Source organism: Lissotriton helveticus, chromosome 4_1 (assembly GCF_964261635.1).
Source record: "Lissotriton helveticus chromosome 4_1, aLisHel1.1, whole genome shotgun sequence".
Classification (NCBI taxonomy): Eukaryota; Metazoa; Chordata; class Amphibia; order Caudata; family Salamandridae; genus Lissotriton; species Lissotriton helveticus.
This window is the reverse complement of record NC_136063.1, coordinates 705,296,460-705,307,967: the sequence shown is the minus strand read 5'-3', so window position 1 is coordinate 705,307,967 and position 11,508 is coordinate 705,296,460. Positions and strand designations below refer to the sequence as shown.

At 47.7% G+C, this 11,508-nt stretch overlaps 1 protein-coding gene across 1 annotated transcript; it reads right to left on the bottom strand.

The window, feature by feature from the left end:
* Positions 1 to 8,452: 8,452 nt before the first annotated feature.
* On the bottom strand, positions 8,453 to 11,086 carry LOC144828822 (CCAAT/enhancer-binding protein delta-like). The gene has a single exon (XM_078687325.1). It carries the CDS (start codon positions 10,572 to 10,574, stop codon positions 9,636 to 9,638), a length of 939 nt encoding a protein of 312 aa, XP_078543451.1. The 5' UTR covers positions 10,575 to 11,086; the 3' UTR covers positions 8,453 to 9,635.
* Positions 11,087 to 11,508: the final 422 nt, after the last annotated feature.

Sequence of the window (11,508 nt, the reverse complement as noted above, 5' to 3'; positions counted from 1 at the left end):
TATATATTTTACTACTATTTTATGTACCGTGGGACTCCCACTTCGACGACGGGGAATATTCAAGCATGTGAATCTATGAAAGACACCAATACTGGAGAACCACAGTTTACAGGTAAGTAACTAATGTTCTTATGTGACATTCCTGCTGAGTATCCATAAAAGGGGAGAGTTTATTTTTAGCAAGTGAAGAGCAGGACTTCCTTTGGTAGCTTCAATGTTCACACCACTTGTACTCAGTTACTCAACACAATAGTGTCACAACCAATCTCACTCAAGGGAGTCTTGCTATAAGCCCAAACAGTGCACCAAAGATACATCTATAGTAGAAAATGTACATCATTTTTATAAAAAGATTTTTTTTTGTCTGACACACAATTCGTGTAGTGGGCTGGAACCATCGATAGACCGAACGAGTATCAACATTTCGGGTTCCAGTCTATGTACTGTTCCAGATGAATGTGTTTTCTATGACAAAGTGTACTGTCTTTCTCTTCTCTCATTGTTTGTGTTGATTTTGTATTTGGTAGTAAAAACGTCTTTGCTGTTTATTGTCATTATACTGGTGTTATATTTGATATGTAATGTATTTCTTGTACCTTCTTGTGTTTTTAATATTGCCTTTTGTGTCATAAAAAACAACTTTTGTTTTTTTTAATCTATTTAATAAAAATGGTGTACATTTTCTAATGTTGACGAATCTTTAGTGCACTGTTTGGACTTATAGCAAGACTCCCTTAAGTGAGATTGGTCTTGATACTATTGTGTTGGGTGACTTAGTATGAGTGGTGTGAACTTTGAAGCTACCAAATGAAGTCCTGCTCTTCACTTGTTAGTAGTACCCTATTCTTTTGGTGAGAAGGGGTCCCTCTCTTGTCAATTTGATTATTTTTTTTAGCACAAACAAAAAAATTAACTGTGCTGATGGTTCTCAATAAATCAGAATTAGAACAAATGTAGTACTTTTTTTGTAATTCTGGAAACAAATATTTGAATACAATCAAAGCACATCATTACACTAGGTGATGACGTTGCACACATTAGTGTTTGTTTGCAGTAAAACCGTGTTTTTCTGTGCAAATGTAATCGTCAATTCAATAGAAAATACGTTGTCTGTAATGGCATTGTGCTATCACATCATGCATACTCCACACTATCCCACTCCACTGTATGCCTCTTCACTCCATTCTATCACACTCCACTCTAAGACATGCTGCTTCATTCCACCCCGCCCCACTCCAAACTACCAGACTCCACTCCAATCTACCCCAGTGCAATTCACCCCACTCCATTCCAATTTACCTACTCCACTCTAATTTACCACACTCCACTGGAATCTATCCAACACCTCTCTCTTCCAATCTACCCCACTCCAATCTACTACAATCTATCTCACTCCAATGTACCACAATCAATCCCACTCCAATGTACCACAATCAATCCTACTCCACTCCACCCAAGCTACCCTACTCTACCACACTTCACCCTAATCTACCCAACTCAACTCCAATCTACCCCACTCTAATCTACCACATTCCACTCAATTCTACCCCAAGCCACTCCAATCTACCCCACCCTACTCCGCCTCAATCTACCCCACTCCAATTCAACCCAGTCCAGTTTGCCTCACTCTAATCCACTCCCCCAACCCCAATCTACCCCATTCCACTACAGTCTACCCCGCCTCACTCTACCCCACTCCGATCTCTTGCCGACATTGCTACCAAGACCTGGAACGACCTTCCCCTCCAGCTCCGTTCAGCCTTCTCGCTGGAAGAATTCAGAGAGACTCAAGACCTGGGTCTTCGACAGAGAACCAGCGCCCAGATACCCCTAAGGGTGACAGTTTTGTGCTTTATAGATTCTGTTAATTGATTGATTGATCTACCTAACTCCAATCATCCCTCTTCAATTGACCCTACTCCACTCTCCCCATACCACACTCTACCTCACTCCATCCTACCACATGCCACCCAAATCTACCCCACTTCACTCTACCCCACTCCAACTCAATCTACCACATGCTACTTCACTCCAGCCTACCACATGCGACCCAAATCTACTCCTCTAACCCACTCAACTCCAAGTCCAATCTACCCCACCCTGACCCAATGTACCCCGCCCCAATCTACCCCATCCCAATCTACCCCACACTACTCTATTCAACTGCACTACAATCTACCTCACTCCAAACTACCCCACTCCATTCTACGCCACTCCTCCCTAATCTACTCCAATCTACCCCTATATATCCCTCTCCACTTGACCCCGATCTAACCCATTCCACTTGACCCCAATCTACTCCACTTCCCCACAATCTACCCCAATTCAATATTCCCCACTCCCCTACTACATTCTACCTCACTACAATCTACCCCAACCTAATCCACTCCATTCTTCACCACTCTACCCCACACCATCTATCAGACACCACTTCAATCCACCCCATTTTCCTAATCTACCCCACTCAAACTACCCCAATTCCATTCCATTCTACCCTACTATAATCCACCTAATCTACGCCACTCCAACCTACCGGACTCCACTCCATTCCACTGCACTCCAGTCTACCCCAATTTACCCCACTCCACTCCAATCTACCTACACCTCTCTCATCTACGCCACCCACTCCACTCCAATCTACCACGCTAATCTACCCATCTACCCTACTCCACTCTACCCCATTCCATTCCACTCTACCCCACCCCATCCCTCTAACTTTTAGCCACGCTGAACAGCAGCCCCACTAGTGTACATAATGGCGAAAACACATTGCCAAAGCCAATAGCTCTTGCATGTGTGAGACCTATTGGCTTTGCCAATGCTTGTTATAACCAGCAGTAATTTGCTTATTGGGGCTTGCAGTTGGGCACTTAATATATGCCCCGGCTTGAAAGTCCTTTCACACAAAATACGGTTACCTGAGAAATGCAAGACTGGCCGAAGGTGTAATCTGTGAGGGGGGCTGTTTGGCAAATATGAATATTTTGCTGGTGAATGTTTGGGATGGCCTAGCCTAAAGTAGATAATTTAATCATTTTGTTTTATTGTTGTAACTTAATTGTTTGTGCTCTGGTTGCGCTAGTTAGTGACCATTTTGTTACACAGTTTGTAGCATGAGAGGGAGGCAAGGTACAGTTCTTCAACGACCCCTGGGTGCAATGGGATGAACTATCGAAAATGAATCCAGTCTTTACTACATGACTACTCCTCAGTCTCTGGTTACAAATTAAATATTGATAAAACAGAAGTTCTCCCCCTTACTAAATGTTGTCTTCCTCACATGTTTCTGGGCTCCGGTTTCCAATGGAATTCTGGTTTTATTAAATGTCTTGGTGTTTTATACGCTAACACCATTAGAGAAACTATCAGAATTAATCACTCTGATATCCTTAAAAAGCTCTCTTCCCTTATAGAACGCTGGTCCCCTCTTTTCCTCTCCTGGTGGGGTCGTCTTTCCACTATCAAAATGATGCTCCTTCCTATTGTGAACTTCTGTCTTTCCATGCTTCCTATCTCTCTCCCTCATTTCTTCTTTAAGTCTATCAATAGTCTTTTTTCCAAATTCTTGTGGAATAAGCGTAAGGCTAGAGTCTCTCTCCTCCGTCTTCAACAACCTAAACATCTTGGTGGTGTTAATTTTCCCAATATTTCATGCTTTCACTCTGTTTTTTCCCTCAAGTAAATTTGGCCCTTTCTTCTGAAATCCTCATCTCCTCCTATTACGGCTTGGAGCTCTCTGGAATTGGCTCAACTTCACCCTTTCTCCTTTCTTATTGCTTCCAATCTCACTCAACCACCCCCAAAGTTGTTTTCACCTATTTTTAAGCATTCCAAAGCTTTAACACTGGCCCTCTTCCGCTCATTCTCTTTACCCTCTACCCTTCATTTGGATACTCCACTTTGGTATAATAAATCTCTTAAACTACGCAATCACGCTCTCTTTTGGAAGGAATGGATCGATAAAGGAATTTTCACTTACAGGCAACTCCTTTCTAATAATTCCTTACTAACCTTTCCAGCACTCCGTGACTCTTTTGGTATCTCTAACAAATTTTGTGCACATTTTCACGAACTTCTCCCTACTCTATCCCTTTTATCCTGCAGAACATCCCTTCTTCCTCTTCACCTCCCCTCCTTGCCTCTCCACCAAACTTTCATATTCCCCTTAAGGCCTCTGCTATTTATAGACTACTTTCTCCCTCACCTGTTGATAGGCCTAAAACTAACCTCGAACTTAGCTGGGAATCGGACCTCAATCAAGCTTTTCCCTCACTCACCTGGGATTCCATTTGGTCCAAACTTCATTCTACCTCTCGGTCCGCTAGTACCACGCAAACCCTCTACTTTTTCTACAATAGATTATTTTATACTCCCTGTGACCTGTTCAAATTTAAATTGTTAGATGCTAAGAAGTGTTGGTCTTGTTCATGCATTTCTGGTGACTTGTTTCACATGTTCTTTCTTTGTCCTAAAGTTCAACTTATGTGGTCACACATTTGGTCTACACTTAACAAGATTGTATCTACTAATGTTCCCTTTGTTATTTCCTCTGTTTTTCTGGGTGGTTTGGCCCCAGTTTGGGATGTCCCGCCCCATACTCGTAAATTCATTGACCTTTGCATTGCTATTGCCTTTCAAATTATAACAAATAACTGGAAAGATACTAAAAATGTGGTCTATAACGCTTGGTGGAATTTACTCTGCCATCATCACAGATTAGATTGTGCATGCGCTTCTTCTATCCCCTTGTTGATTAAACGTGATTTACTTTGGTCTCCTTTAACAGACTATTTATCTAAATGTGCCTCATGATCACTTGTTATTATTATTATTATTACTGTTATTACTTTTAGTATGTACTTCTATTACATTACACTTCTTTACTCTGTTTACCATTTTTTATTCTTTGCTACTCCCCTTCCTTTCCCCTTCTCCCTTCTTCTTTCCTCCTTTCTCCCCCCTACAAAATGAAAAGTTATAAAAGCACTTTTTCATTTGTATAGTGATTTCCCCTTTTGGTTTTTTTTTTTTTTGAAGGCACAATATTCTCCATAATTATTTACATTCCTGCTTCTTATTTCTTTGTGCTGTTGTACTGATGTTTTACATTGTTTTGATCTACTTAATAAAGCTTTTCAAACTTAAAAAAGAAAATGAATCCAGAATGTTGCCAGCTCTGACCAGTGTCAGTGTCTGGTAGTGACACCACAAACCGATCATGTCAAATCTAGGATCGGACCGGGAATAAAAATAGGCCCGGGCACCAGAGTAAATGTACCCCCCCCCCCCCACCCCCCCCAGCAAACCAGATAGCTAAAAAATGTTCCCCCGTGGCAAATGGGCCCAGTTTGGAGTTTTATAAAGACATGCTGTGGGAGTTTTTTGCAGGGTATGGGAGACTGCATGCATGTGTGTGTTCTGCATGCAACGTTTGTGGTAATATCAGGGACATAAAAAACAACGGCCTACACACTGATCTGTGAGACCAGCCAATCGAGCACTGCCTGATTGCCCACCCTGATCCCATCTGAACACGCCCAGAGCTCGGTGGGTAATACCGTGATGGGCATTCCCGCATTATTATTATTTTTTTGTATACATTTTTTGCATTACAGAGGAACAACATAAGGATAATTTCAGCATTATTAAGAGGTTGATTGGGCGAGAGAAGTCCTGTAGTCCATACAGAGGGGCCTCAGCCTTGGAATGCGCCTATATATTTCCTGCTCTAGCTTTAAATGCGGTCTCCCTCCCTGGTCTGCGGACCCTGGCTTTATCACCCCGCCCCTCAGTTCAGCGGGTCTGAGAGCTGCTCCTCTGTTTTCAAGCAGTCTGTAGGGCCGCGAAGCCTCCTTGGCAGCGGCGCCCGTGCTGCGGTCTGAAGGCCAAGCCACAAGGCCGCGCGCGCGCGCGACAGATGCAATCCCTTCCTTCCTGTCAGGGCAGTCAAATGGCCGCGAGTGTTACTGTGTGAAAGAGTGTGTGCACTCGTGGGAAACGCCCCTCGTGGGGAGGGAGGACATAAGTGCTGGAAGCCTGGGGTCTATGGGTGGGCTGGTGTTAATATGGCCCCTGGTGAGTGCGGCTTCATTGGACTCCCCAGGACCCTGGAATGGAGCCTTGAAATGATACAGCCCTAACGTCCCACTTGAAGCAGGAAGATCACGTTTTCGCAGCATGCATGACACCGGTGAGAAAGTTATTCCACTGTTATTTAGCAGTGTCTGCGGTCGTGTTGGCTAAATGTCCGCATTTGTCACTTCAGTGGCGCCGATTAGATCAGATGCGCCCAATGCACAGAGCTAGTGAAACAGCCCTTTCTTACTGGTTGCCCCTAGGCCGTTCAGATGGGCCTCAAGTTGAATGGGAAATGAGCCAGCCCTCTTTGTGGGCGCGGTGTTCGTGATTCTGCACCTAAGAGTTTAAAGCCCCATGGACTTGTGTGAGCTTGGCCTACAGTGCCAGCCTAGAGTTCTTAAATGACACGTTCGTTTTCAAGGTGGCTGGGTGACAAGAAATATAATTGCTGATGCTGAACAGTGCTGTTCTGTCTATAACTACTATTTCTCTGCCTGCAGCACTTAAAATTGGGGGGGCGGGCGGGGGGAGGGGAATGTCCTCTGTGTATACAAAGGGACCGATTCACAGAACTAACTTAAGGCAAAATCCTAAACTTACTACCATTTTGGTATTCACAGAAGGCACTTACTCATTTTGGTATTCACAGAAGGCACTTACTCAGTTCAGTATTCACAGATGGTAGGAGTCCTAACTTTAGGACTCCTAAATGCCTTCTGTGAATACCGAAAGTCTTAAAGTTAGGATTTTCTCAGTTTAGGAGTCCAATACTACTCCTAAACTGAGAAAAATCCTATCTTCAAGACTTTCGGTCTTCACAGAAGGCATTTAGGAGTTCCAAAGTTAGGGCTCCTAACTTCTGTGAATACCGAAATGAGTAAGTGCCTTCTGTGAATACCAAAATGAGTAAGTGCCTTCTGTGAATAACATAATGGTACTAAGTTTAGGATTTTGTCTGAAGTTAGTTCTGTGAATCGGGCCCACCAACACCATTTGTGACCTGATATGCAGTGCAGAGTAAGTGTGTTTCTAAGAGGTAGGCGCATTAGAAAACATGATTTTTAACCCATCAGATACCACATACTTTGTGATTGAAGATTGGCCAAATGGTCGCCGTGCCACGCCTTCAGCTAACACTGGCCTTGAAACCAGCAGCACTTAGCATGCCAATGTGGTGTAAACGTCTCAGCATGCAAAGTGCTATTGTGTTGAAGGTCACCTAAATGAAAGCTTCACAGTGTGTAAGGGAAACAAACGCCTTGCATTGTTTTCACTATCAGTGTGAATGTATGGATTGCTTTGTCTCAATGTGAGATTAAAAAACTCTTCAACCTCCCCACCCAACAGCCTTCCTTATACCCACTACGAATGCAGGCATGTGATAGCAAGACAGCGAGAAAAGTATACCTAAGTGGAAGAAAACCCTTATTTCTAATCACTGAAAAGAATAACACTAGAAGCCAGTCCATTGCATGAGGGGTATGGGTCACTGGAACAGATGGGTAACTTGGTGACAATTGGAAACGAGAGCCCTGGGCACTACTCCCAGCATCCCCCCCTTGACCTAGTTTTATTTATCCGCAAGAAATTGGGAGCTCTTAGAAACTGGCCATTTTCATAAACCTTGAAAGAAGCGCTAATTTAACAGGTTGTTTGAGTGTTTCAATCCAGCGTCTGATTTAAACGCCCGGGCACATAGTTTTATATATTTTGCTTAAAGGTTCAGCTCCCTGAATACTCGCGCGACTCTGATGCAAGGCGCTGAATAATCGTGGCACTGAGCTTCAAGGTCAAGACAGTCCCTAGAGTGGCAACATCTGATACGTGCTGTTTTTCGTAGCCCCAGCGCGCCTGTGTGCAGCAGCGGATTAGGACATGACCCTGTGGGTTACCTCAAAGAACACATGAATTGGCATTTTTTACCCTGCTATTCCAGTGTCAGCCGGTGGGGTGAAACCACTGCAGAGCAGCTGTATCCAGCGTGCCTGGGATGTCAGTCAGTTCATGTTATGAGAGATGTGGGGGGGGGGGGGGGGGGGGCGGTCACATACACCAGAGGCGCAGGGCCCACTCGGCGGCCCCCAACCAGGTCACAGGTCTTTGGCAGCGCGCCAGATTTAAATTATCAACGCGCTGGTGTGAGATGGATAATTGGGTACAAACTGAGTCACCCAGTGCAACAACGACGTGCTCACCCTTCTGTATTTCCAGTGGAGCATGGCACGCCGCTGAAGCATTATTTCAAGAAATTGTCACCCCTCATGCTTGACACACAACATTCATCAAAATACTTTGCTTTTTCTACCTGTAGATGCCGACTGCACACCACTTTTAAGTGGCATGTAAAATAACGCAAGGAAGGAAAAACCCAATGTAAAATTTAAAATACATTTTTTATTCTTACAAATGCTGTAAAATTTATACACATATATATATATAAAAAATTGAATATGCTCAGTCTGTTTGTTCACTAATATTCTACAATACAAAGGTGTTTTGAATCACGTTGTTTTTACAAATGTACCATAGCTGCTTCAATACAAAGTCAAATGTAGAAAAAACTACAATTACAAAAATAATTTAAGGGAGGGAATAAACACAAGTCTTTAGCTTCGTTGATAGTCTGTGGCAATTCTCCAATAGTAGCGCTCCCATTCATTGTACAAAAGTAATTTGTATAAAAAAAAGGAAAAATTGAAAACCAGCACAATTTCACTTTTTGGGCTTTTGCACAGTACTTTCTTGCTACAGGTGATCTGAAAACGTTCACTGAGGTATTGAGTTAAAACACGAAAGGGGGCCTGTTGGTTTAAGTATTTCTGTCAAAGGTTCACAACATAAGGGCGGGATCATTAACAATACAAGCCTGGTTTTTTTTTATCAAAGACGATAAACACGTAGAGAAACCTAAAAAAATAGACTCCTTTAAAGTTATTTACCATAGACACAAAAGGCGGACAGGAGACTGTGTGACTTTGGCAGAAAAGCCTGATAAAAGTGATTTATGATTGTCTGCTGTTGGCGTGTACCTGGAATAGGGAGGGAAGGTGGAATTTCCACCTATTCTGCATACGAGGCCGTAAACAAGTGTGTGCAGAGCGCAGGAAAGTAGCTCTTGTGTGTGGTAAGCATACGTGAAATGGCACTTTGTGTCTTCAAAGCAAAACTGCAACAGGTTTTTAATCTCTAGGTTTAGTCATTTTTAGAGAATTTCTTTGCATGACATGTCTTTCCCAGAACACAGAAACATATCACGAGGTCACTTTGTGTCTAAGGCAGAATACATTCATTGTAAGGCTTTTTAGCCTCCCCTTTAGTCGAAGGCACAAAACGAACATTATTAAGGCATCGCACCCACGAACAGACCCTTCAACATGAGGGCTCTGCCTGTACCGTAGAAGCGCAGAGCTGGAATAGTCCCTGCAGTCTTGGTGCGATAAAAGCCAGGCTCCTTTCTGTGCACAGCCCTCGGGTGTATGTCCTTGGCAAAAACCACTCACATTCAACAGGTGCCCCTCCCGCTCATAGTCCTAAGAGTCCGGGGCCGCTGCGCGCAGTCACCGGCAGTCCATGCCGCTGGGCACGCCGGGCTGCTGCTGCTGCTGGGGGCTGCTGAAGGCCTGCGTGGCGGCCGCCGGCAGCTGCTTGAAGAAGTGCCGCAGGCCGGCCAGGTCCCTGGAGAGCAGCTCGATGCGCTTGTGCAGCCGCTCGTTCTCGCTGGAGAGCTCAAGCAGGCGCTGCTGCATGTCCTGGTTGCGCTGCTTGGCCTTGTCGCGGCTCTTGCGCACGGCGATGTTGTTGCGCTCCCGCCGCTGGCGGTACTCGGTGCTGCCGCGGTCCAGGCTCTTCTTGCCGTGCCGCCGCTCCTTGCCGCCCCCACCACACAGGCTGGGCGAGCGGCTGCTGGAGCACGAGGAGCTGGGCTCCGGGGAGGTGGGCGGCGTGGGGTGCGGGGGTTGCCCCCCGGGCAGTAGCACGGCCGTCTGGGCGCAGGCGGCGATCTGCGAGGGGAGGTCTCCGTCGCTCCACTCGGGCTCCTGCTTGAGGGCGGCCCGGGCCTGCGGGGCGGAGCCGCCGCCGCCCCCGGCCAACAGGGTGGAGAGCGCACTCAGGTCCTTCAGCTGCGGGCCCCCGCCGCCCCCCAGGTACTCGAATTCCGCGGCCCGGGGCTCGGCCTTGGCGTGCGGCTGGCTGTGGTTGAAGAGGTCGGCGAAGAGCTCGTCGTGGCACAGCTCCAGGGTGGGCACCGCCGCCATGGCGTCGATGTAGGAGCTGAAGTCGATGGCGCTCTCGTCGTCGTAGATGGCGGGGGCTGCGCTCAGCTCGGCCAGGGTGCCCCCGCCGCGCTCCTCGTCCTCCTCCCCGGGCTGCTGCGGCGCGCACAGCTGCCCCCGGACGCCCGCCTTGTCCGCCCGGCTCTCGGTGTAGAAGTTTGCCGGCTCCATGGACCAGTTCCTATAGCATAGCGCGGGCTCCAGGCTGTACAGGGCACTCATGGGCAGGCTGCGGGTCGCCCGACGGGCACGGGTGCACAGGGGGCCTCCCGCAGAGGCTGGGCTCTCGCTCCCGGGCTGCCAATGAAGTTCAAGCCGCTGCGAGCTGTGCCAGCAGCTCAGGTGCACCTCTGTGCCACGGGCTGCACGTGTGCCCCAACGACTCTGCCGCTGTCACTTTCTTGGAGTTGGTGGTTCTTGTGCAGTGCCTCTCTTGCACCCTGCACGTCTCCCACTCCTTTCTTGTCCTGCAGTCTCTGCTGGATGCACCCTGTGTGCGTTGCGCTGAGGGTGCTGTCTGCTCCTTGGCACCTGGGGCTTGTGCTCGGGAGAGTGCACCTGGTGGTGGATTGGAGCTGAGGGTGCTGTCTGCTCCTGGGCACCTGGGGCTTGTGCTCGGGAGAGTGCAGCTGGTGGTTGCTGGGCGCTGAGGGTGCTGTCTGCTCCTGGGCACCTGTGGCTTGTGCTCTGGAGAGTGCACCTGGTGGTTGCTGGGCGCTGAAAGGCTGCGCTGAATCTGAGTCCTGGCACCTTCACCGCTCTCTATATAGTCAGGAGTGGCTTGGCTCCGCCCTGAGTGAGTGACGCGCTGCACCTCAGCGGGAGGGAGTGCGGGGCCCCGAGGGGGCGGGGCGGGCTGTCAGGCTACTGCCGGGCTGCGTGTGAGAGCCGAAGGAGCGCTGCCGCCTCCCGCAGCCAGGCGCGCACTGACCCGGAGCCCGGCCAAAGCGCACGGCCGGGGGCAGCCCGCCAGAGCCGGCCGCGGCAGCAGACTGCGCTCTGCCCGGGTCCAGCCTCACTCGCTGACTCCCTCCGAGAAGAGCTCAGTACACACCGCAGTCTCACCCCTCTGGAAGTGAGTCTCACACCCTGCTGCACAGTCTTCGGGGGTGAGGACCTTTGACTGGGAATGCGTCTGACGCTACAGTCTCACCTC